Source organism: Piliocolobus tephrosceles, chromosome 11 (genome assembly GCF_002776525.5).
Source record: "Piliocolobus tephrosceles isolate RC106 chromosome 11, ASM277652v3, whole genome shotgun sequence".
NCBI lineage: Eukaryota > Metazoa > Chordata > Mammalia > Primates > Cercopithecidae > Piliocolobus > Piliocolobus tephrosceles.
The window spans coordinates 9,908,270-9,933,536 of NC_045444.1; the positions used below are offsets into that span (position 1 = coordinate 9,908,270).

General features: G+C 44.8%; 1 protein-coding gene across 1 annotated transcript in view; it reads right to left on the reverse strand.

Moving 5' to 3' along the window:
* Window positions 1-1,155: 1,155 nt before the first annotated feature.
* The window catches only part of WDR33 (WD repeat domain 33), a 109,598-nt gene continuing 85,486 nt past the window's right edge, over window positions 1,156-25,267 (reverse strand). The window contains exons 8-22 of the mRNA XM_023225595.1: window positions 24,031-24,157; window positions 22,460-22,614; window positions 22,287-22,365; window positions 21,722-21,832; window positions 20,646-20,740; window positions 20,351-20,437; window positions 19,983-20,122; window positions 19,236-19,388; window positions 16,625-17,713; window positions 14,529-14,637; window positions 11,017-11,455; window positions 7,112-7,275; window positions 6,909-7,001; window positions 6,137-6,352; window positions 1,156-4,023 (exon numbers count right to left, since the gene is read on the reverse strand). Of these exons, the coding sequence (XP_023081363.1) occupies window positions 3,794-4,023; window positions 6,137-6,352; window positions 6,909-7,001; window positions 7,112-7,275; window positions 11,017-11,455; window positions 14,529-14,637; window positions 16,625-17,713; window positions 19,236-19,388; window positions 19,983-20,122; window positions 20,351-20,437; window positions 20,646-20,740; window positions 21,722-21,832; window positions 22,287-22,365; window positions 22,460-22,614; window positions 24,031-24,157 (3,287 nt within the window). The 3' untranslated portion in view covers window positions 1,156-3,793. The remainder of the gene's footprint in view (window positions 4,024-6,136; window positions 6,353-6,908; window positions 7,002-7,111; window positions 7,276-11,016; window positions 11,456-14,528; window positions 14,638-16,624; window positions 17,714-19,235; window positions 19,389-19,982; window positions 20,123-20,350; window positions 20,438-20,645; window positions 20,741-21,721; window positions 21,833-22,286; window positions 22,366-22,459; window positions 22,615-24,030; window positions 24,158-25,267) is intronic.

Below are 25,267 nucleotides of genomic sequence, written 5' to 3' on the forward strand. Positions count from 1 at the left end.
TCCGGAGTAGCTGGGACTACAGGCGCCCACCACCTCGCCCGGCTAGTTTTTTGTATTTTTTTTAGTAGAGACGGGGTTTCACCGTGTTCGCCAGGATGGTCTCGATCTCCTGACCTCATGATCCGCCCGTCTCGGCCTCCCAAAGTGCTGGGATTACAGGCTTGAGCCACCGCGCCCGGCCGAGTAAGTACTTTTAAAAGTACTTATTTAAGATAGTTAATCTCGGGTTTTTTCTTCAGTTAACAAAATCATAAATATGGTGCCTTATAACATGAAAGGAAAATTAGTTCTGTACTTCACGACGAAAGCGATGGACCAAAAGAAATTTCCTGCCCCAAGCAGCATGGGATCCAGGAAGGGGAGCGTACATGCTTAGCGGGCTCTGCGGAAATCCTGCAAATGGGAAGATAATTCTAGATCCGGAATACCTGTATCTGATGGAAACCATGGACTTCTGCAAGCTCGAATTATTCCTCATTGTATGGTCTGCTTTGTAAACTAGTTTACAATTTGCAGGCTGAACTTAAGATGTTTTTATATCTAATTGCTGCTTCCTTCATTTTAGGTTCAGCAGTGACTTTTACCTACCGTAATTTATTGCCAGAAAAGTGTGAGCCTAACATTCTGATGAACCCAGAAAACTACGTTTTGTGAGCAACACACTAGGAAGTAAAATATATTTAGAATTTAAACATTGTGTGCCAGTGGTTCTCGCGCTTGACTGCACGTCAGTTACTTGAAGAGCCACACCTCAGATCAACGCAGTCTGAACCAGGGAAGTAGGTCCTAGACATCAGGACCTTTTTAAAGCTCCCCAGGTGATTCTACGTGCCCCAAGGTTGAAGACCACTTCTGTGCATCGACTTGCACAATTTGAAAATAATGCTTTTCCCGAGCTGGATCCCAGTGTTGCCTAACCAGGGTGTCTGCCGTGCCGCAGTAGAGCACTGCTGCTTCCTCCAACCCCAAAATTTATGTTCCTAAGTCAGGTCCCTAAGCACTGTCCCAGCAAGTGACACAGGTGGCCAACACCCACACTGTAGATTTGCAGGCTACCCGCCCTGAGATTTGGTGAAGAGCACTGGCTTGTTCCCCGTCAGTGAACAAGGTTACCTACCTCAGGCGGCTGCTTGTGAGGGAGCAAATGCAGTATTTTCAGAATGATTTATTTTTTTAATTGTAAAGACTTGTGCCATTGGCTGTTCTTTCTAGTCACCTAAATTTGTTCTAGTTTTAAATTTCTCTAGAACTTGAAATAGTTGGGGGTTTTATAATGTTTTACAATGTTTATTTCTTAAATAAAAACTTTAAAATTCAACATTTCTCAGCTGGTGGCTCACACCTGTAATCTCAGCATTTTGGGAGGCCGTGGCGGGAGGATCGCTTGAGGCCAGGAGTTCAAGACCAGCCTGGGCAACATAGTTAAACCCCACCCATCTCCACAAAAAAATCTTTAAAAAATTCGCCAGATGTGGTGGCACACAACTGTGATCCCAGCTACTCAGGGCGAGGCTGAAGTGGGAAGATCACTTGAGCCCAGGAGGTCGAGGCTGCAGTGAGCCGTGATCGCACCACTGCACCCAAGCCTGGGTCACAGCGAGAGCCTGTCTCATTTTTTCTCAGTTCAAACATCGAAAATCTAGTTTTTATAAGCTTCAAATCACAACATCTAATATGTATTCTGACAGTGATGTTTTTAAATGCCATTATGTATTTAATAAATACAATGTAGGTTTATTGTTTTCTCTAAATGAAATCACTCTCAAAATGTGATCTGTCAAGTCCAGTAGGGCTTAAAGGTAAAATGAAAATGTTTAAAATGTGATCTGGTTATCTGCTTGAGATACTATGTTTTTAAAGTTACAGCCCAAAATAATGAAATTTTTTCCACTGGAATCTCAGGAAAAAAAAGCCTAATCTTGATATGGGTTTGGTCTCTGGATCCGGTTTTAGCTTCATGAAATTTGATTGCAGTTTCTCTGTCTTTAAGCTATACCAGTTGGGGGTGAGTGAAGAAATATCCATAACCTAAAGCAATCTTGAGCCTTATAATAGCATGTTTATGGTGGGGTGCTGATTAAGCTGTAATTTCAAAGTTAAAAAAAATAGTCTCAATTCTAACACTGAAAAGCAGTGTATATGGCTGGCATTTTCTCCACATAAGTCAATTAGCTTTTGCTATTTTTTACATTCATGGAGAACCAGTTAGAGTTTCATATACTGTTAAACTATGTCAGTATGCCTTTTCTAAGCAACCACTGAAACTTCCAGCACCAGCAGCCAGGTACTGTGACTGACATCTGCAATCCCAGCACTTTGGGAGGCCACAGTAGGTGGACCGCTTGAGCCCGGGAGTTTGAGACCAGCATAGGCGGTGTGGTGAAACTCCATCTCTACAAAAAATAAAAAAAAAAATTAGCTGGGCATGGTGGTGTGTGCCTGTAGTCCCGGCTCCTAGGGAGGCTGAGGCAGAGTCGAAGCTGAAGTGAGCCGTGATTGCTCCACTGCACTCCTGGCTGGGTGACAGCGAGACTGTGTCTCAAAAAAAGAAGAAAAAAATGAAACTCTCAGCACCACTAAATGTGCAAAATAAATTTGACTCCTGACGCCAAACTGAAGCTGCCAATGTAGTGAAATGTTAAGGTGGCCATGGGACAGTCCTTTTAATTAAAGCTTCCATGTAAAACCAAAATAAAGGTCAGTATAGAAAGTGTCATGGGGTATATAACAAACTGAATTTTTGGCTTCCAATCCAAACTGGGCTAAATGGTATGTTTATTTCAAACAAGGAATTTGCCATGGACAAGATCTGTCTGGCTTATTATGAATTAGAAGTACACCCTGCCATAACACTGGTATTTCCACATAGCTAGTATGGAAGAGAAAGAGATTAATTAAGTGTTCCAAAATTGTTTTAGGAGCTATTTTGGTCCATTCCTTATCAACTCCATGTGTGATTTCAAGTTACCTAAAGGGCATGTGACTTTATTTCTGACTAACATCAAGTTGCTCTCCTCATCATGACAAGGCGATTCAAATCTAAACTGTGATTCCTAGGAGATGCTTCCAAGGGGGAGCTCCCTCGTTGGGCAGCCAGAAGATTGCATTTTGTCTTCAGAGTACAATTTTCCATCTGTCAGAGCATGTCTGAGCATAACTTTGAACCTACTACAAACTACATTAATTTTCAAGTATTTCTCTATCACAAAAATGGTGTGACAGAATTTGTTGAAAAACACAAAGTTCACAGCTGAGATTAATGTAGATGACTTAGTGGTTACTGTGCTCATGAACATCAGCGGTAACCGTGCACTCCTCGGCAGATGGGATGCGGTGGAAACCAAAGGTTTCCTTAAGGCAAGCACTCCACAACTAGTTTTCTGTTAATTCTTGCGTAAATCACATTCTGTATTCATACAAAAACTTTTATGTTTTTCTCTGACAAACTGTACACATAGAAACAAATTTCCAAATGGACAGGAACTTAAATTTGTGGAGATGCCCCATGTCTTGTGAGACTTAAAAAAAAAAAAAAAAGATCCCAGCTTTTATCTTCACAAAACAACATGGGAGTTGGGGCAATGAGAGTGGACAGGACAGGACAGGGCCAGCTGGGCTGGTAGCTGGCAGCAGTCTCTTCATCTTGAAGACCTCATTGAGAGTTCCTGGGATTCAGGTGCCCAGAAGAGCTCAGGGCTACAACGGTGCAGGCTTCCTTTTGTTTCTCTTGGTAAGTCCACAAGAAGTTCTTAAATACTGTCCAGAGAGGCCTCAGGGTACTCAGTTCCAACTTCTACCGACCCCTTCCACCACCCCGTGAAGCTCCTCGCCTCGGCGGGCCAGAGTTCATGTTACTCCCTCTACCCCAGTTACTGCCACTCCGGCCCCCTCGAGAAGGGGTGCCACTGCCTGGAGGGCCCCCAAAAGGTTCATCTCTGTGGTATCCATCGTGGTGTTCTCCGTCTAAGGAACTGGAACGCCCAGATTTGGGCACTCTCTGGGCAGGTCCTGGGCCCCCGCGGCCTGAAACAAAGAAAATTTCACATGGGACTTTTTGTATTAGCAACTCTTGACAGTAACTCCCAGTACAAACTTTACTCTCTGATAGACAGTGGACCAGTTCTGGTGGGTGCCAGGGAGACTGGCAGTGGTATTCAGAGTATTGAGAGGTGTGCCTCTACCCTTTCCTGACCCTGCCTCCCCCTTCCCGGCTTATTGCCATGGGACTCAGCATCAGCCAGATCCGTGTCCCTAGGGCTATGACAGACGATGGGAAGCCAAGAGATGAGCACAGAGCACCTTCAGGGAGATCCGGCCACACTGGGCCATGTCCCAGGCCATGGGACGTGTACCTACCTGCTCCCAGCCACCAGGGTATGTTGAGGGAAGGTTTGAATACACTGACTTAACTTTGGAAGTACACGCTGCTAATGTTAATAAAAAGTGCTCCAACTAGGATGAGTGTTCACTGGAACTGTCCTGTGACATGTGGCACTTTTGGCTTCCTTTTCATAATTAGTAAAATATTTCTTGAAAAAACAAAAGAAAAGCACAAAAACCCCACAAAACACTGGCTTTCAGGTTATATCACCTAGGCACAGCTTAACTCGCTTCAGACTTGAACACACAAATGTTTAGGTACTATTAAAATTCTTTCATTCTGCTGGAGCTTGAGAATATATTTTTTAAAAAAAAGAAAAAGGAAAAAAAAATCTACCTTGTAAGAATTTTTTCCTCAGGAAATGACAGGATTTGGTCACATCTCCCACAATGCCCTCTCAGAAGACTACTGCAAACTATCTGCGGTCTTATATTTTGTAATAGAATACGAATCTAGCTGAGATGAAGTTAGGAGAACCAGCCAAAGGAACAATCTTGGCTTCTTTTCTTACAAAGTGCAGCTTCAACCCACCTGAGGGCACCTGGGCAGAGTGTCAGCTACTATGTCATTCCCATGCTAACTGCATGTCCTTGACCAGAGGGACCTAATAATGGTGCGCCGAGTGCACAAGAAAGTCAGCCAAGGTCACAGCACGCTGGCTAGTAGTACAGTGTGTTTATGCAGGGAGATCTATTGATGATACATAAGGTAATTTCTGAGGGTTTTGTTGAGACAAACAACTATCGAGACCAAATGGCAGGCCAGGCACGGTGGCTCATGCCTGCAATGCCAGCACTTTGAGAGGCCAAGGCAGGTGGATCACTTGAGGCCGGGTTCAAGACCAGCCTAGCCAACATGGCAAAAGCCCATCTCTCTAAAAACATGAAAATTAGCTGGGTGTGGTGGCGCACACCTGTGGTCCTAGCTACTGGGGAGACTGAGGCACAAAAATCGCTTGAACCCAGGAGGCGGGGGTTGCTTGTAGTGAGCCAAGATCACACCACTGCACTCCAGCCTGGGTGACAGAAAAAAACCCAAAAAGACCAAACGGCCGAACTCTGTACTGGAAGGACTGTCCACACAGACAGGCCAACTTCGGGAGCAGAGCACAAGCTGGGCACGCGGGGAGCAGCCTTCCCAGGAGCCTCCGAGCCACAGCACCTGTGCACCTCCCCCGCTGCCTTGCAACGAGAGCTGTCGTCAGCCTTCGGAGGCGAATACTCCTGGCTAAAGTTAGTGCTGCCTATAAAATAAAGCTCCAGGGTTTCCAGTTGAGGAGAGAATCTCCTGTGCCCCCGGAAACACTGCGCATAGACCACGTTTTCCAAAGTCTCTGTGACTCTGAGCACAAGCAGTGTTCCTCTAGATCCAGGCTAAAAAACCAACGGTGCACCCAGGAGAGGACAACTCTTCCCCTCCCACTGAGAGCCCCTGAGGGTTCCAAGCAGCCTTCGTGGAGGGCAGACTGCCAGTGAGAGCAGGGCTCCCAGAGAGCAAGCCCAGCAGAGAGTACTGGGGCATCTTGGCAGAGGGCTGAAGTGAAAACCAAGCGAACGGGGATTCCTGGAGGTAAGTGGAGTCCTGTGCGGGGCCAAGTTGTAGTCCACCAGATGACAGCTTGTGTGGCACTGGCACCACATTTAGGAGCATGTGCCTCTGCACAGCCCAGGCTGCAAAGGCATGTGCTGCAGATGCAGGCAAGGCCTCCACCAGCCCCTGCAGCTCCTGGAACCATCACCACTGGCCTGCTCTTACCTTTGCCTCCTCGATCTTCAGAAGGGCCTCCTGAGGCCTCCATCTCTCTGTGCTCAGAAGTGCCTGGGCCATCATGCCAGGGGCGCTTTCGAGGAGGTAGGGATGACATGTCCATGCCTTGGAGAGAAGAGGAGCGTTCTCTGCTGGCTGGGGAGTGACCGTCGTGAGGCGGATGATCAGGTCGGGGAGCATCACGAAAATGTTCATGACCCGGCCCTGAAACAAGAAACAAATCTCCTTACAGGAAAGCACAGTGCGACCAAAAGCAGATGGGAATGACACTGTGGAGAGTAGGGAGCAACTCACAAGGCACCGTCACTCATGCTGAGTGCCCACCACAGGCCGGGGGTAAGCCACCTAGACTACGATCCAGGGAACTGGTTCTCAGGTGGTGTAGGATCAAGATGGCTTTACGGTCAAATTACTGAGGACTCCTAAGAGATTTTGTTAATGAGTTATTATAACTACAAATATTTACCATATTAGCAACTGAGACTGAGAAAATTTTAATTCACTTAACTTTATTCTCCAAAAACAATTTAGGGGAAAGAGCAGTCCTGTTTTATACTCAGATCCCTGTAATGTCTGGCCAATTCCTCTGCTCTCATTCCACCTGCTGAGATCAAGTTCTGTGGCTGCAGGACAGGAGACGGCCCAGGCCCCCGGGAGACATGAGCTGGAAAGAGGGGACCCGACGCACCCCAGAGAGGGCCCTCAACTCACTTTGTGAACTGCTATCTAGAGTTACCCGACAAGCGGTTCTTTTCCTTACCAGGCTCTCTGTTTCCGTCCCAGGAATCTGGCTTCCGCCCTCCTTCAAAGCGAGGGAACTCGTCAGGAGTGGGAAGTAAACCCTTCCTTCCTCCTACACAACAGAGCAAACAGTGCTGCACTCAGACTGTTCCCGGTATATTCACAACCACTGTGTTCTGCACCCTATCCTTCCAGACCAGGTGTCCTTAGTAACTCGCTCACCTCGTGGGGTACCCCGACCTCGACCTCTGAGATCTCGTCCTCGGGCCGCTTCCTCAGAAGCATCAAAATTCTCCTCTGGACCAAAGTCTTCAGGACCAGGAAAACCATCCCTTCCTCTGGGGGGAGCACGGCCCTCATGCCTCGGCGGGGCTCCTCTTCTGAAACTGTAAAGAGGAAACAGCAGAATGTCCATCTCAGGGAACACCTTGCCACTCCAAGTTCACGTTTAAAAAAGCATGTGATATGAGAAGGCATGACATAATGTTAATTGAGAGGAAAACAAAATAAAACTGTATTTTGAAAGGACACATCGTGTAATCCTATTAATACTACCAGAGGCAAAAACAGACCAGAAGGAAACATACCAGAGGGTGGGGTTACTGTAAGCTGCTTTTAGGCTTTTAGGAATAATAATAACATCAACATTTTTAAAGTGCCTATACCATGCCAAGTACTTTACAAGTATACTTTGTTTCATTCATTTCATTCTCACAGCCACCATATGAAGCTGGTATTAGCAGCAGCTCCATTGATGAGAACACTGAGGCCCAGATTACTGACATTTATTCAAGGACATAGAGTAAGTGCTGGTGATCTGAACTCAGCCAGTCTTGACCCTCGGCCCAGGTTCTGTATCACTGCCTCACAAATACTTGTCATTATCATCTATATTTGTATGATGAACATTTATGACTTACATAATCAGAAAAATGGGGGCACAGATCATGTCTGCCAACCATACTGGACCTGTTTGTGGGTAGGGGCTCTGCCATCTGCCCCAGCCCACAGCCTCCACCCAGGGGCAGGCCTCCGTGGCCACGAGCTGCACTCACAGCCCTGGTCCACAGCTGATAGGCACACAGGCCAGCATCTGGCTTACAGGCAGCCATCCACTGGCTAGCTGGCAGCCTGGAGCCCTGCTTAGTGAACAGCTTCCCCTTCTCTCAGGAATTTTGGAGCTAGGAGACTACATTGACTGGGAGCATTGCTGAGGCACACAGGGTACCAGGAGGCCTGTGCAAAAGAAAAGAAAGTGACCTTCTGGCAGCGCACACTGAGAGGCAGCGGCGCCACCCTCCAGGGCCCCTCTGCATGAGCTGCGTGGCCTCCTCCCAGGCCGAGCCTCTGCTCTTCCTCTGGTTTCCATTCCATTGCCTTGTACCCTAATCATCTACTTGGAAGATTTTCAAACTTAGGGTAAAGCTGAAAGAACAGTACAATGAACATCCCAGATCCTCCACCCAGATCAATCCCTTCTTCATATTTTGCCACACGTGCTTTATCTTCTCCGTCCAGCTACTCACAAACATGTGTTCTAAACCATTTGAAAATCAGTTGCCGACAGGAGCTTCACCCCTAAATGCATCAGTACGTTTCTTCTAAGAACAAGGACTTTCTCCTATATAACCACAGTACCTTTATACTCTTATACACCAGCCTCGGCTATAGGTCTGCACTGACAGATGAAAGACAATACAAATCAAGACAGGGTGTCCAGGCATGATGGCTCACGCCTGTAATCCCAGCACTTGGGGAGGCCGAGGCAGGCAGATCACTTGAGGCCAGGAGTTCGAGATAGCCTGGCCAACATGGCTAAATACCATCTTTACTAAAAATACAAAACAGCTGGGCGTGGTAGCGCGTGCCTGTAATCCCAGCTATTCGGGAGGCTGAAGTACAAGAATCGCTTGAACCCAGGAGGTGGAGGCTGCAGTAAGCAGAGATTACGCCACTGCACTCCAGCCTGAGCGACAAAGCAAGACTCCCTCTCAAAAAAAGAAAAAAGAAAAAAAGACAAGGTAAAATGTAACATTTTGCACAAGATGCAGAGATTCAATAAGCCAGTGAACATTATGTAAAGCTCTTCTAGTCATAAAAAGCCATGTCAAAGGTAATAATTGCATATCATTAAGAGAGGGTCTTAAAAACACTGGGAGCCCTTACATCTTTATTTTTAACCTCCCTATCTCCCCTTCCCAAAACAATCGCTTCCTTAGCCCCCACTATGTCATGCTTCCAGGCCTGTCATCAGCCATGCTTTTCTCACCACCCCTGAGGGTGGGCTGGCCAACCGTAACTCAACCACATAGAGATATATATATATATATACACACACATATGTCTCGCCCTATCACCCAGGCTGGAGTGCAGTGGTGCAATCTTAGCTCACTGCTACCTCTGCCTTCTGGGTTCAGGCGATTCTCCTGCCTCAGCCTCCCAAGTAGCTGGGATTTACAGGCACGCACCACCATGCCTGGCTAATTTTTTGTATCTTTAGTAGAGACAGGGTTTCATCATGTTGGCCAGGCTGGTCTCGAACTCCTGACCTCATGATACGCCCACCTCGGCCGGCCTCCCAAAGTGCTGGAATTACAAGCATGAGCCACTGTGCCCAGCATTAACTACCTATTCACACGAAGAGTAAGAAATGGAATGAAAGGGCCTGGCACAGTGGCTCAGGCTTGTAATCCCAGAACTCTGGGGGCCGAAAAACGTGGATCACTTGAGGTCAGGAGTTCAAGACCAGCCTGGCCAACATGGTGAAACCCCATCCTACTAAAAATACAAAAATTAGCCAGGCGAGGTGGCGTGTGCCTGTATCGCAGCTCCTCAGGAGGCTGAGGCAGGAGAATCACTTGAACCCGGAAGGTGGAGGCTGCAGTGAGCTGAGATCGTGCCACTGCACTCCAGCCTGGTGACAGAGCAAGACTCCGTCTCAAGAAAAAAAAAAAAAAAAAAGAAATGGGATGAAAGGACATGGATAGCTAAGGAGCAGTCAGAGACTACAGTAAAAGCTGAAGTGCTGAACAGTATGGGCCTGAAGCCCATCTCCAACATCTACCACCTGCCAGACCTCAAGACACTGCTCTTATTCTGTCTGAATCAGCATAAGATGCTGACAGTCGCACCCATCTCACAAATTCTTTAAATAAAATGAGGTCATTAATTTCCTAAATTAAAACAGATTCCTCGAATTAAATGAGGTAACAACATCTGACACAAAATAAACACTCAATTATCGTCATCTTTAATTATTCTGAGTCTCACTTGAGATTTTACTATTTCCTGGGTGTTTTGTTTTGTTTTGTTTTTCTTTTAAGAGACAGGGTCTTGCTCTGTAGCCCAGGCTGAAGTGCAATGGCATAATCATAACTCACTGTAGCCTCCTGGCCTCAGCTGATCCTCCCACCTCAGCTTCCTGAGTAGCTAGGACTACAGGCATGCACCACCATACCCGGCTAATTTTCAATTTTTTTTGTAGAGATGGAGTTACACTATGCTGTTCAGGCTGTTCTTGAATTCCTGGCCTCAAGTGATCCTCCTGCCTCAGCCACCCCAAGTGCTGGGATGACAGGCGTGAGCCACACTGGTCCTGGGCTAATTCCTGTTTCTTTCTCCGCATTTCTTCTGTTCCTTAAACTCCCCAAGCAGGCTGAGGTGAGTGTTCAAGCCTGATCTAAGTCTAACAGGAAGATTGTTTTTCAGTTTAAGTTTGTTAAGATTATTGGGCAATTACACAAAACTTGCATCTATTTCACAATCCCTTTATTTCCAATCTAGGTAGCTGCCTCATATTTCATCATTCTAATCAAGAAGAACCTGGCAATTTTAAGTCAGATCCCAGCAAGTCTTGTAGTATACTGATCCTCCCATCTCTTTAAAAGGACCAAAAATTTAAAAAATAAGCAAAACGAAAAAGACTTCTAGACAGCAAAGATTAAAACAAGACTAAGGTTAAAAAAGCACACTTTTCTTAAAAGTCCAAATGCAAACTCTAGAGAGTGTAGGGCTAGTAATTGATGTAATTCTCTTTCCTCCAGAAAAAGAAGAAAGAGACCTTTGTGGAGAGAGCAGGTAAAAAGCTCCACTGAAGACGGAACGGGCCCACAAAGTATCTGTCCCACCTTTCTTCTCTGCGCCCTCGAAAACGTGGGTCCTCAGGATCCCGGGGGAAACGTTCGTCTCCGGGTCTGCGGCCTTCCCATGCCCCCGGAGGGCCTCGGGCTGCACCCCGGCCATCCCCCTCGCTGAACTCCCTGTGATCAGGGGGAAACGGAGGCCCAGGGCCCCCTCGCCTCCACTTCTCTTCTTGCGGTAAAGGTCCTCCTCGCCCCTCAAATTCACGTAACCGGTGGCCAAAGCGCTTGTCAGGGTGGAAGTCATCTGGTCTGCTGAAGTCATCGGGGAAGTCTGGGTGAGGGCCACGCCTATCAGGGGGACCCCTGCAGTCCTGGCCACCCCGGAAAGGCCCCCTCTCGGGCCCATGCTCAGGCCCGCCGCTCTGCTCATGCCGCCTCTCTGACATCGGGCCCAAGTGATGATTTGGAGGGCCGCGGGAGTCACCTAAAGGAAACAAAGCTGACTTTTACCATGTCCCAACATAGGTCTGTTCTGTAGCATCTCCACATTTCAGAATACATTCTTTATTGAGAATGGTTTCCCTCCTTGGCTCTCAGCTTAGTTAGGAGACAAATGTCCCTGAGGCATTGTATAATAGAACAGGAGCTTTGAGGTGCAGATTTCAACTTCATCACCTGCTCACTAGGGCAAATTACTCATCTCAAATGAGATCAGCAGTGCCTCTCCATCTCTTAGTTCACACTGGAAAAATGAGGGAGCCTCCTGGGCTTCAGAAGGAGCTTCCTTTGTCTGCCCCTATTCTTTCAGGCATTTCATTAGGGCCACCTGCTCCACATCCAAGGAGGACACAACAGAGGAAATTAATGCTGCAGGCCAGGAAGCGCACCAAGAATTCACCTCTGCACCCGTCAACAGGGCGCCACTGCCACCCATGCCATCCCTCCTCTAACCCCAGCTTGTTACACTTGATTCCTCTGTAAGGTACATGCAATCACCGGCCTCTCAAATACCTGCCTGATGACCAAACAGCCCTGCTGGGCTTCAGTGTCGGGGTTTTCTGCACCTCCCTATGAATGTTGTTCCTCATCTACAATATTCTCACCATCTTTGAAGACAGTGTTTGGAATCCCACTAAAGTTTTCTAAAATATTTGAAAATATGTACCACAGTGAAAGTACTGAATACAGATGGAAAGATGCCAGTTAAATGTGTGACGGTTAACTTAATTCACCTCCTCACTTGGAAGGGACTGTTTTCCCAGCTACTAAACTACTGCAGCTTTTGTAAATGTTTACCTATTTTTGGTCAACATACAATTTAAATCAAGCACTTTTAAAAAGTAGGTAGTAAAAGGATACTCTTGATTCTAAAAACAAAAACTGTGTTTTTAAAGTGAAATTCCTCTAATAGCCCAGTTTATGCCTTTTACTGCTTTTCCCTGGCAATAAAGACAAACCCCTCCTGTACCCCAGCCAGCCATAATTCTCAACTCCCCGCCAACAGCATCCCTCCTCTTTCTTTTCTTTCTTCTTCTTTTTTTTTTTTTTGAAACAGAGGCTTACTCTGTCACCCAGGCTGGAGTGAAGTGGTGTGATCTCAGTTCACTGCAACCTCCACCTTACGGATTCAAGTGATTCTCCTGCTTCAGCCTCCCGAGTAGCTGTGATTACAGGTACTACGCCTAGCTAATTTTTGTATTTTTAGTAGAGACAGGGTTTCACCATGTTGGCCAGGCCAGTCTTGAACTCCTGACCTCAAGTGATACATCCAGTCCGCCTCCCAAAGTGCCGGGATTACAGGCATGCATCACTGCACCCGGCCCCTCCCTTTTCATTTTCGTTCACTTCTATTGGCTATTTCAATTCTTCCTTACCACGCAATATATATAAAATGCTTGGAAATCTCAGGATAAAAATGTGCCATTAAAGGAGTCTCTCTTTTCCAGCTCTTTTTCGTCTGTCTCATTTACCCGTCCTCTCCTCTCTACTCAGCAGTTTGCAAAGATCCTAGCTCCATTTCCTTCTGGCAGACAGGCTCCTTCACTTCTCAGTGTGTTCCTGCAGCTAATGGCTTCTTCACTGACATGGTGTTGTTTGAACTTAGTGTAATCTCGGAAACAGCAGACCTCTGGAGTAAGGAAGCTAAACGTATTCCGTTTGGACTTACCTATGAATATTAATCCTCCCATTACCTCTATCTGTTTAAAAGTACCCTGCTCCTCAAGGAAAGAAACCCACCACTACAAATTAGAAGGGATGTGGCCACCAGTGATGGGGCGGCGGCGGCGGTTATTCCAGTAGGGGATGGCAGGGCCACTTTCTCGGCTCTCCCTTCTCCCTTTGGTCCCTGGGAGGAGAAAGGAGGAAGAGAAAGAAAGGGGGTGGGGGATAAAGAGAACAGGGAAAGAGCAAGGATGAGAGGGAAGGAGGTGGAGACAGACACAGGGCAGGGAGAGGAAGAGAGGCAGCTCTCAGTTTGCTGATGGCGGTAACTTGGAGGGTAAAAGACTCTCCTTTTGTTTCTCTAGTTCCCTGTGGGCCACCTTCCTTCCGTAGAGCCTCTACTACCACTTCCACACAATGGGAAGGCAGTAAACACTCTCCTCCAGTTCCCTTACCTCTTTCTTACTTCTAATCTCACACATAAATTCAACATTAGCATAAATTCACAAAGTCCTAGGACTGTAATGCTGACAAGGACTTTTCTTAATTGGATAAAATGGGGGCAAGAATCTTAACATGTACTACACAGTGCTGTGGGCTTAGCCAATTAAAACTGAGAGTGTAAAGTTCTGTGAAGGCAACCTCTGCGGTCCTCCTGATTCTCCGAGCTGTGGTCTCTCCCTGCTATGAAGTGTGTGTTGAACATAACACAGTGTTCCCTCACTCTCCTCCATCCACACTCCGAGTCACCCCCTCCAACTCTCCCCAACAGCATGCTGCCTACTGCGCTCCTGCTCCAACTCGGGAAGGATTAACTCTAAACTTCCAAATAGCCCCACATCTCAATACTAATCATTCTCATCTCTTTTCTTTTCATATCAACAACCTGAGGAACCACATATGGGTAGAGTGCTTTCTTCTTTTCAAATGGTGCAGAACTACATAACCGCTAAAGAATTCAATATATGACAGGATTTGGGAGAACACGGTGTGATAATAAAAACACTGTCAAAAAATTTAAGCAGAAACAATTCATCTCTTCAGGATGGTAGAAACATACATTTGCACTCAGTGAGCACAGGAACCACCTGCATTGGCAACAGATGGGCAAGGCCAGCCCTGCCACACAGGCACGACTGCCGGAGCCTGTTCGGGTGCCTTCACTGTCAGCTTCTGGGGTGAGGGGCTTACTTCCTCTGGCCAGCGTTGCTGCCTACTAAACAGATCTAAGAAAACGACCAAAGACAAAGTTCCTACCTGAATGACCATGCCCTTATTTTGCCCAGAGGTTCAAATGACCAGTCTATCAATGACTGACCAACAAAACTATTTACTGTAAAATGTGCACAAAGGTGGTAGAATATAATCTTTTATTCAGCTGAGCAGATATTTACCTTTGTTGGGGCCAGGTCCTTGTCCGGGGTTCAGAGGAGGAATGCGACCTTGTGCGCCCTGCTGCCCTAGGCCTGGTATCAGGGGTGGGGGGCCTGTGCTCTGTCCTTCCTGAAAAAGTTTTTAAAGTGAGGGTATGAAATCACAGGCTTGTGCTACATAAATAGCGACTGTATCATAATATGACAACACAAAAACACCCAGTAAATATTTAGCTAGTGAGATGACAGCAACACTGTCCTTAAATCAGGAGAAAGGAGATACTTCTCTTACTATAATAATTCTTTTAAAACACCTGTATTTTAAACCTGTTGACAACTTTTATTTAAAATTAGATCTTTACTTGTAATGCTAAAAAAGAACATTAATGGGATGTCAGAAATCCTAACACAGTAACACTAAATTAAACCAATTAAAACAACTGGTTTAAGTAACTGGTCTGGTTAAAGTGAAGCAAGTCAGATTTCAGCATATAAGGAATAAGAGCACAAATTTTCATCAGGCAACTTCTGAGATCTGAAATGCACTACAAAGTATCAGATCTTCAGACTCATTCTACCAGTATTTCTATAGGTCAATTAAATTTCAGAATCATGCTTTCCATGTATAAAATCTTTTACTACATGGTACAATAAAAAATCTAATTGTCCCAGAAACTCAGGCCTGTCCTTGTGACTCTGACATGTTTCAGTTATAACAGAATAGCTAAAGTTCACATTTTTTTATCCTCCAAAATGAAAACTGTTAATTTACTACCAGAAAGTTTTAGGAAAACAGCTTATAATAAATATTATACACACATACAACTGAGCAGTAAATTAATAAAATATATAATACTTCAAGATTTAGGGCAATTTAGAATGGCAATCCTATATTTAATTCATCCTAACTTCTGAGAAGTGCTGAATAAAAATCTGGAAATAACTCAGATGCCATCAGATTCTCCATTGCTATGACACTTTTAGGTTCTGGAAGATCTACTTTAGAATAGTAGATAATTTGTTTTAGCTAGTTAGTTGAGTTCAGGGAACCCAATGGTGATCTTTACATTAGGGATTCCTGGTGGTATTTGAAAAACCAAAACAGATTGTGCTTTCTACATCCGTAGCATCTCCTTTCTCCAAGTGTCTCAGGGAGTCAATATTCGCTTACTCACTCACTTTTGGTCCAGTGTGGACCAAAAGTGAGTTTTCAGGGACACAACTCAGTTATTCATACCCAAATAAAATAATGCCTCCAGACTAAGAACTTGAGAAAAGCATAAAATGCCCATAGCTGAGCAGTATTACATCTATTTATGCTCATGCAATTCTTTTTGTAATTGACTCCCCCAAGCAACCTGAACTTTCCTCACAGTTATCTCTCAAGCACAAGCTCAGCGAATGAGCAACAAAAATTGGCTAACAAAAACAAGAGTCTTCAAAAAAGGAGAATTTCTACAGAAATGCTCCTTCCTGCAAATACTGTTATATGTGAGTTGAAAACAACTTGAGCAGAGTTTCATCCAAAGGGTCACCATTTCCAGAATGCTTAGCTCAATTCTGGAATCACAGGTCTCTTTTACTTCTATTCACTGTAAAAACAGAGTGAGGTACAGAGTCTATAGTATACTCATGAGTTAAATATCCCATCCTATCTCTTCAAAGCAGAGTTGGTGACTCAGTGGCTGGCGGGCCCATGGAACACCAGGCTGCAATGTAAAGGGCCCGGAAAAGGAGGCATGACAGCCTCAGAGCCGACCACCATGTAAAACATGCTTCCTCCTCAGGGTCACAGCTCTCCTGGAGCCCTGGGACAATTATCAACTGTACTCAAATGAGAGTTGACCTTTTCTGGAAGAAACCCTATTACCAAAAAAAAGAAAAAAGGTGAGAAGTAAAAATGAATACTGAGATGTACTTAATGGGAGTATAACCTAACTCATCATTCTTATGATTTCCTTCTTCAGCCAGGAGGCTAGTATCTTAAGCTACTGCCACTACTTGATAAGTATTTATATCCTGCTGTGACCATTTTTCACAATACTCAGCAGTATCGCTTCTGTGCAGTATGTATTTTCCCAGTGTGTTAATGCCGGTAAGCTGGAAATGAGTAATACCTGGTTGAAGGGGGCCCGGGGCCCATCACCTAGCAGAGGCGTTTTCTGCTGCTGGAATGGTATTGGCCCTTGAGATGGGTGTGGCCCTCTTGCTGGGTTCTGCTGTCCCTGAGGTCCGGGGGGTCCTTGCATGCCACCCTGGGGTGGAGGTCCTAAAGAGCCCTGGGGTGGCCCCTGCTGACTTTGTGAGCCTGGAGGCCCTCGCAATTCCTGGGGAGGTCCCAGCATTGATCCTTGGGGTGGAGGCCCCTGCATGCCTCGGATCTCCTGAGGACCTCTCATTTCCTGAGGGCCGTGTCCCAGTAGTCCACTTGGAGGGTGAGGTCCTCTCATCTCTTGAGGCGGGTGGCCCATCATCATCCCTTGGGGAGCAGGACCCTGGTTCTCCCGGGGACCTGGAGGCCCCTGCATTCCTCTTGGATTCAATCCCATCAGAGGTCCCTGAGACACAGGACCTTGGATCCCTTGAGAGCCTGGCCCGCCTTGGATCCCATGAGGATGAGGAGGTCCTTGCATTCCTCTGGGACCAGGTGGTCCCTGCATACCTTGAGTACCCGGAGGCCCCTGTGGGCCCAAGTGACCCTGAGGGCCAGGCGGACCTTGGGGGCCTATGTGACCCTGTGGGCCAGGTGGACCCTGAGGACCCATATGACCTTGAGGACCAGAACTACCTTGTGGTCCAGGTGGCCCTTGAGGTCCCAAAGGGCCATGAGGTCCAGGATGCCTCTGCATTCCTTGGGGCCCATGCATGTCCTGAGGCCGTGGCAACCCCTGGGGCGGGCCCTGGGGTCCCTGTGGTCCCATGAATCCTTGTGGCCCCCCACCTCCCTGATGCAGTGGAGGACCTTGTGGTCCCATTTGTCCCTGGGGTCCAGGAGGCCTAAACTGTCCCTGTGGACCTGGAGGCCCCATTTGAGCCATGTTCATTGGCATCTGCTGAGATGGATGGGGCTGTTGAAAACCTTGAGGAATCTGAGACATTGGACCTTGTCCTGGAAAAGGCTGGGGTCCAAGGAGAGGGGTGCCAGATGAGGGAGGAGGCTGAATTTGCTCAACTTGTTTCTGTGCAAGTCTTTCAATTTTAAGTTGCTGGAAAGAAAGAAAGAAAAAAGCATGTTGAATAAATAGGCCAGAACCCTTGAAAATGACAATATTGCTGTCATGTATTCCATTAGGGGACTCTCAAAATAAACATAAAAACTGCTCAAACTCTTCATTCTCCAGTGGTAATTAGGGTCCATGCAACACTCAAGCACTGTAAGGAGTTTTAGGTTCTTTCTCATTCTTTTTAAGTCCTGGGACACAGCAGTAAGGATTTTGTTTTTCCATCCCCTAAGCTGGAATGTAGTGGTGCGATCATAGTTCACTACAGCCTCACCCTCCTGGACTCAAGCGATCCTCCCACCTCGGCCTCCGGAGTAGCTGGGACTACAGGCACGTGCCACTGCACCCAGCTAATTATTATTATTATTATTATTATTATTATTATTATTATTATTATTATTATTATTTGTAGACATAGGGTCTTGCTGTATTGCCCAGGCTGATCTCAAACTCCTGGGTTCAACTGATCCTCCTGCCTCGCCTCCCAAAGTGCTGGGATTACAGGCGTGAGCCACTGTGCCTGGCCTAGTCAGGATTATTTATGTCCATCTTGATCAGGGAAAGCCCAATAATTCACCACTTTCATCATTCTTGGTAGCTAACATAGATAGGAAAAATAAGAACAAGCTACCTGCTATATGAGCTGACAAAAAAGAAAAATTCTTTCATAAATAGGTGAATTCAAATTAAAACTATGTTGGCTTTATCTTTTCAATTTAAAATGTATATTTAACTTAGATCTACTCATTGCCCCACTAATTCCTTTTTTGTTGTTGTTATTATTGCTTTTGAGGCAGAGTCTCACTTTGTGGCGCAGGCTGGAGTGCAGTGGTGAGATCTCAGCTCACTGCAACCTTTGCCTCTGGAGTTCAAGCGATTCTCCTGCCTCAGCCTCCCATGTCACTGGGACTATAGGCATGCAACCACCATGCCCAGCTAATTTTTGTATTTTCAGTAGAGGTGGGGTTTCACCAGGTTGACCAGGCTGGTCTCGAACTCCTGATCTCAGGTGATCTGCCTGCCTCGACCTCCTAAAGTGCTGGGATTACAGGTGTGAGCCACCACGCCTGACCCTAATTGGGTTTTAAAAGTCCAAGATATGACTCAAGGAAGTCACTTTAAAAAAAAAAAAAGTTACTCGGGCATGGTGGTGCGTATACGTAGTCTCTGCCACTCAAGAGGCTTAATGTGGGAGGATCACTTGAGCCTGAGAAGCAGAGGTTGTAGTGAGCCATGATCGCACCACTGCATTCCAGCCTGGGTGACAGGGCATGACTCTGTCTCTAAAACAAAATAAAATAAACAAAATATATAAATAACACATTTTTTAAAATTTTATGAAACAGGATTCTTTTGGAAACTAGTCTTCTAGCATAGCAAGAGGAAATGGCGGTGTTTGTCAGACCATCGGAGAGTCCCTTCCCTTTTCCTTAAGAGCATATCAATAAAAATGTCACCACTACCCTCTTAGCTCATCTTCAATTCCCCCCTCAAGAGCTTCACACACCTCCAGAAGTTGTGGGTTAGTATACTGTAATGTAGCCATTTCTTGCTCAATTTCTGCTTGTGTTTTTTTCTTCTCTTCCAATTTAATGTCTTCTTTTCTGTCATTCAGCACCTCATTTGGAGCAGGAATTGGAACTTTATTTTGCATCCAAGCCTTGGGAAAGAAGAGAATACTAAAATATACCCTAAGTATGAAAATCACAATGATAGAATGAGAAAACCGCTCTACAATGTCATCTGCTCAATCTAACCTCCGAACCATCTTTTTATCTTTTCTCCATGACTCAAGTACATGACTCATGCTAATTCTTACTGACATATTACTAGGTAGAAATTACTATGGTGATAAAAGCTGCAAGATACTGCATGTTATTAAGAATGCAAAGCTTGCCAGCCTCTTCACAGGGTACATGCCCTTTGTGTTGAGGGGACAATTAAAGCAGAAGACAGATAAACAATGGAGAAGAGAATCAACATACTCCCATACTCCCTCTGCTCCGTGCCTCTTTCTTCTATTTCCTCTCATAGCATGGATGATAACAAGCAGGTGAGGACAGAACAGAGAAGACTGATAACAAACTCAATACAACTGCAAAGCAGTAGATGAGAACCATGTCTAAGAGTGCATGAACATGGGAAAAATGCTCCAGTACAGAAACACCTTCAACATTGAGATAATCCAAGAGAAACGTCAAACTAACCAACCAAAACCTCTCTGTGTGGATGAGGTGGAATCACTTTTACTTACTTGCTGGAACTGAGCAGGAATGGGTTTGGCATAAGGAACTTTCTTCTGAGGTACTTTCTTCTGATCCTTTTGCATCACTTCCTCCATCCCCCAGTCTAAACCTGGAATTGTCATTTCAATTTCATTTGATTCATCTTTCCCTGTAACCGTAAAGAAAAGTGGTTTGCCTCTTAAATAAAAGAAATTGGCCACTTGATCAATGAACACATTATTGGAAGAACAGATTTTAAGTATTATGCCGTTTATATAATTTTTATCAACATTTATCAACATAAATCATTTTGGTATTTCAATATATTTATCAGGAAGATAAACAGGTCAAGAAAAAAATTTACAAAAATAAAATGTATCTGTGTAACTTCTCTTACCCATCTGTTCTTGTTCCATAGCTAATTTTAGTTGTTCTGGTATTCCCATTCCTGGAATTACTGCCAGGCTATTAGGTTCAAGGTCATCTATAAATAGTAATACACCATTGTCAATAGAGAATTTATAAAAGTAGTGACTGATAAAATTAATGCTTTATAAAAATGAATGTCACTGATGATTTATAAATAAATCTACTATAAAATTAAAATGCATTTTGTATAATCTTCCCAACATCTAACACTTCTATAACAGAATACCAGATTTCAAAGAAGGACAGATGTGCAAGAGTCTCACCATATTCTACTCCATCTTCAGACATTCCAGGTAAAAGGTTTAGATTATATCGATCTCGCATTTTATCACCTGGTCGGTTTCGAGTCCAGAATTTGCTGTAAAAATAATTAAGAGAAGAAGAGAAGCATGTGTATTTTTCTGGGCACTTAACAGTACTAGGCAGACCCTTGGTAAACACAACAAATTTTTACAATTTGTTTCTTCTACAAATTTAAAATGTGAGGTCATACACTTTGGCTCACATCTGTAATCCCAGCACTTTGGGAGGTTGTGGCAGGAGGATTAAGTCCAGCAGTCCAAGACTAGCCTGGGCAATATAGCAAAACCCTGTCTCTACAAAATAAAAATCAAAAAGTTAGCTGGGTGTGGTGGCACACACCTGTAGTCTCAGCTACTCAGGAGGCTAAGGCGGGAAGATGGCTTGAGCCCAGGAGTTTGGGGCTGCAATGAGCTGTGTGATCTCACCACAGTACTCCAGTCTGGGTGACAGAATAAGACTTTGTCTCTTAAAATAATAATAAAAATAAGAGTAAAGTGTGGGGCCGGGCAAGGTGGCTCACGCCTGTAATCCCAACACCTTGGGAGGCTGAGGCAGAAGGATTGCTTAAGCCCAGGAGTTCGACATCAGCCTAGGCAACATGGTGAAACCCCATCTCTACAAAAAATGCAAAAATTAGCCAGGTGTGGTGGCGTGCGCCTATAATCCCAGCTACTCAGGAGGCTGAGGTAGGAGGATCACCTGAGCCCAGGGAGGTTGAGGCTGCAGTGAGCTGAGACTGCACCGCACCATTGCATGCCAGCCTGGGCGGAGACCCTGTCTCAAAAAAAAAAAAAAAAAAAAAAAGGAACACTTTTGTTTTAAGTTAGAAAGCAAAACAATATTTGAATAGCCAAAACCATATTCAATACCCAATCTCTTTATTGCAATATAAGTATTTGTAAACCACTACAAAAATGTTCCCAAGAGTAAGTTGGAATATAAATTAATATATCAACCAACCAATAAAAATAAACACATACAGTATTTATTTCCTGTTGCTCCATATAAAGCTTTGCTATTTCAATATAAAGCTTACCTAGTATGGTCATTGGAGCCTGAGCAGAGAATATGCCCAAGAGGATGCCAGGCCAGACTCCAGATCATCCCTTCGTGGGCCATCTCCATCCCACCCACTTCCTTCTCTACCCTGCAACGGCACCAAAGACAGAAGACTTTTTCACAAAAGTTACCCAGCTCCTCCCTCCCCCTCAAAAAAGACATTTTCTGTTACCCTTAAAACGAAGCTACCAAAGCCTGGACTTGGACTCTGGTGAATTCCACATGTCTCAGGGGTACTGGCTTGTCATTGCCAAAGGACATTTACCCTTTCATCCAAAGAGCACCAAAGAGCACTTCACAGGGGAAAGGCTGCAAGCATTTAGAAACTAGGAAATCTATTTTACTCCTCCTTAATGACTTCCATATCCACAAACAGAGGTACATTTTCTATTCCAGGCTGGATTTAGAATTGAAAACTGCAAGCAGTCTCTGATATAGGAAATATGAACACTCAAAAAAGTTACACAACTATCATGTCTGCACACATTCAGGTGCTCTCTTCACAAAATACATGACTTTTTCACATACTAAATCTTACATACCCAACATGCCAGAATAACAAAGAGCCATCAGAGCCTCCACTGGCAAACAGTCCTTCATGAACAGGATGCCAGGCCACAGCTGCAGAACACAGACAGGGGAGAAGACACGGCGGTCAGGATCTGAGAATGCCACAGGTGCCCTTGTCAAAGAGAAGTGTATCACAGCCACTGACCTGTGGCTTCTTTCTTATGACCTCGGAAGACTTGAAGCTCTTCTTTTAGGTTTCTGATATCAAAAAGTTTACAGAGATGATCACGTGATGCTGTGAGTAGCCAATTGCCATTAAGGTTTAATTTCACTTCCATTACTGTGTTTTTATGGGCATGACTAGAAACAAAGTATCAAACAAAAAAAATTGTCAGAATTCAAAACAAGTATAAATGTAATGACCATTTGTGATGAAAAGTGAATGGATCAAGATGGCAAGAGGTTCGGCCTAGAAGCAATAAAGCCTATAACATTAAAGGATCACAGTTATAAACACACTTAAAAGAAACAGGTCAAGGATAGAAATAATATGCACTGCCCAGACAGAGACAGCTCTCATCAACCAGTTAAAACAGCAGCAGAGGCTGGGTGTGGTGGCTCACGCCTGTAATCCCAGCACTTTGGGAGGCTGAGGCAGGTGGATCACCTGAGGTCAGTTCAAGACCAGCCTGGCCAACATGGTGAAACCCAGACTCTACTAAAAATACAAAAATTTGCCGGGCGTGATGATGCATGCCTATAGTCCTAGCTACTCAGGAGGCTGAGGCAGGAGAATCGCTTGAACCCAGGAGGTAGAGGTTGCAGTGAGCCAAGACTGCACCAATGCACTCTAGTCTGGGTGACAGAGTGAGACTCTGCCTCAAAATAATAATAATAATAATAATAATAATATAGCAGCAGAGCTTCCACTGAACAGTAAAATTTATCTATGAAGCAGGGGAAGCACATGAGCACAGAAATTAATATTCAATAAAGATCATTACATTTCAAAAATTCCATAAAGTTTCTCTAATTAAGACAAAGCATAAAAATGGACTGGAAAGTTTGAAACTTAATTTGAACTAAGGACAATGCAACAACCCCTGGCCTGCACAATGGACATATCCAAGGGAAAATTCACAAGGCATTCCAGGTTGCCATGGCCATTGGGGTTGTACAACAAAGCAGCCTTGCTCCAACCAATTCACTTTGAATATGGTCCTCTTCCCAATGGGAAAGACCAGGAAATGGATGCTTGGTCAAAAAAACGTTAACATATGCACGTAGCTGTGAATGTTCACAAATAACTAAAAGAGAAAACTAGATTACATAGCTTACATAAGTAAGCACATCAGACAAAAAAATGAGAACTGGTTCAAAACCAGAGGAAAACCCTCTCGAAACAGATGATGTGAGATGGAGACGGCTGGGCCGTGTCTAGTAAAGGGCACACGCATCAACTCCTCACAGTGCCACAAGGTATTCTGATGACAGAAAATAGGCTAGAATAGTAACCACCTCCCTCCTCATCCTCCTCCCCACCCCCGTATAACCACCAAATTAAACTTAGGTCTACATGGCAGGACAGAAACAAGCCTTACTTCATTAAGAGTTTAGAGATGAATCATAATTAGTAAGAAGTCTATAGATCCAAGTCCATCTGTTGCCTAAATGACTTTTCCAGAAATACATAAGAGAAAACAAAGCTAAAAGTTAAAGGATACACTGCTTTGTTCCCCTTTGTTCAGAGGCCAAAGTGGGGTTCCTATCACTTACAGTGTTGCAAGACTCTGCCCAGTCTTGGGATCCCAGAACTTGATTGGCTGTTGACTATCTTTACTTCCTGAAACAACTAACCCTTTGGTTGGATGCCAGTCTACACATTTCACATCAGCACCATGCCCTGTCGGAAACAAGTTAGGATTAAAACCTAATTAGTTATATGCATGTAAAGCAATTTAAACCAAAGTAGAGAAACCTAGTAAATGTTTTGCTCTCAGTGCTCAACTTAAAACTTTTTTTGTGAAGACTCTTTGGCCTCTGTGTCTGGAAATTTTTCAGATACAGTATCCTCTCCTCCTATGTCAAGACTCACAGGAGCCAGTCCTCTTCTCCTGGAGCCAAGTGCATCTTCCCACCTACTTGCCGGGAGGTCAGTCAAGGCTTTTGGAGGCTGACCTCTCAAGACCCCAGTATGTAAAGCTTTTGAAGCATCTCATGTTGTTCCCGATTACCCTGATTCCAGGGCACAATCCCTGTCACTCACTTCAGTTGTCCCACTTGGTGATAGTTCTTACAGATGAACTTGATTCAACCTGAATTTAGGACTTTGGGACCACCATTTAGTAATTTAGGACACCACTTTCTAGATGGAATGACAGAAAAGGCCAGCTTTCAGCTCCTGTTTACTGAAATGCAGGAGAAATACACTCTTTGCTTGATTCACACATGTTGTGACAGTTAGATGAGGTAATAATAACAGCTATCCTACTGTAGGCTTGCTATATTTTAGGAAGTGTAATGAGCACATATAAGCATCACCTTTTAAAATCTTCACAAAATCCTGATGAAAGTATTAGCATTATCTCCATTTTACAAGTGAAGAAAAAGAAGGGCTGGAGGGGTTAAATAACACATCCTAGATCCCAAAGTCAGTCAGCAAGAACAGGAGCGAGTCTCTGAGCCTGGTCCGTGGGATTCCAGGGATGGTTACTTCAGTAACCACCGTGCTAGAGTATAAGTTCACTTCACAAGTGTAATAGATTAACTTACTAAAAGTCACAAACGTGAAAGTCACTTTGCAAATTTGAAAAAGATGGGTATGATTTTTGACGAACTGGATGCTGTACAAAGCCCCAAGAATATTTTACATAACGAATGAACTAAGAAGCAGGTGAGGAGTGAGGAAGAACATTCAGAGCTTCCTTCTCTGCCCTGGATCAAATCCAGCTTCTGTGAAGTTCTGAGGTGGAAACAAGGAAGGACACAGAAGAATAGAGACAAAGGGAAGTGA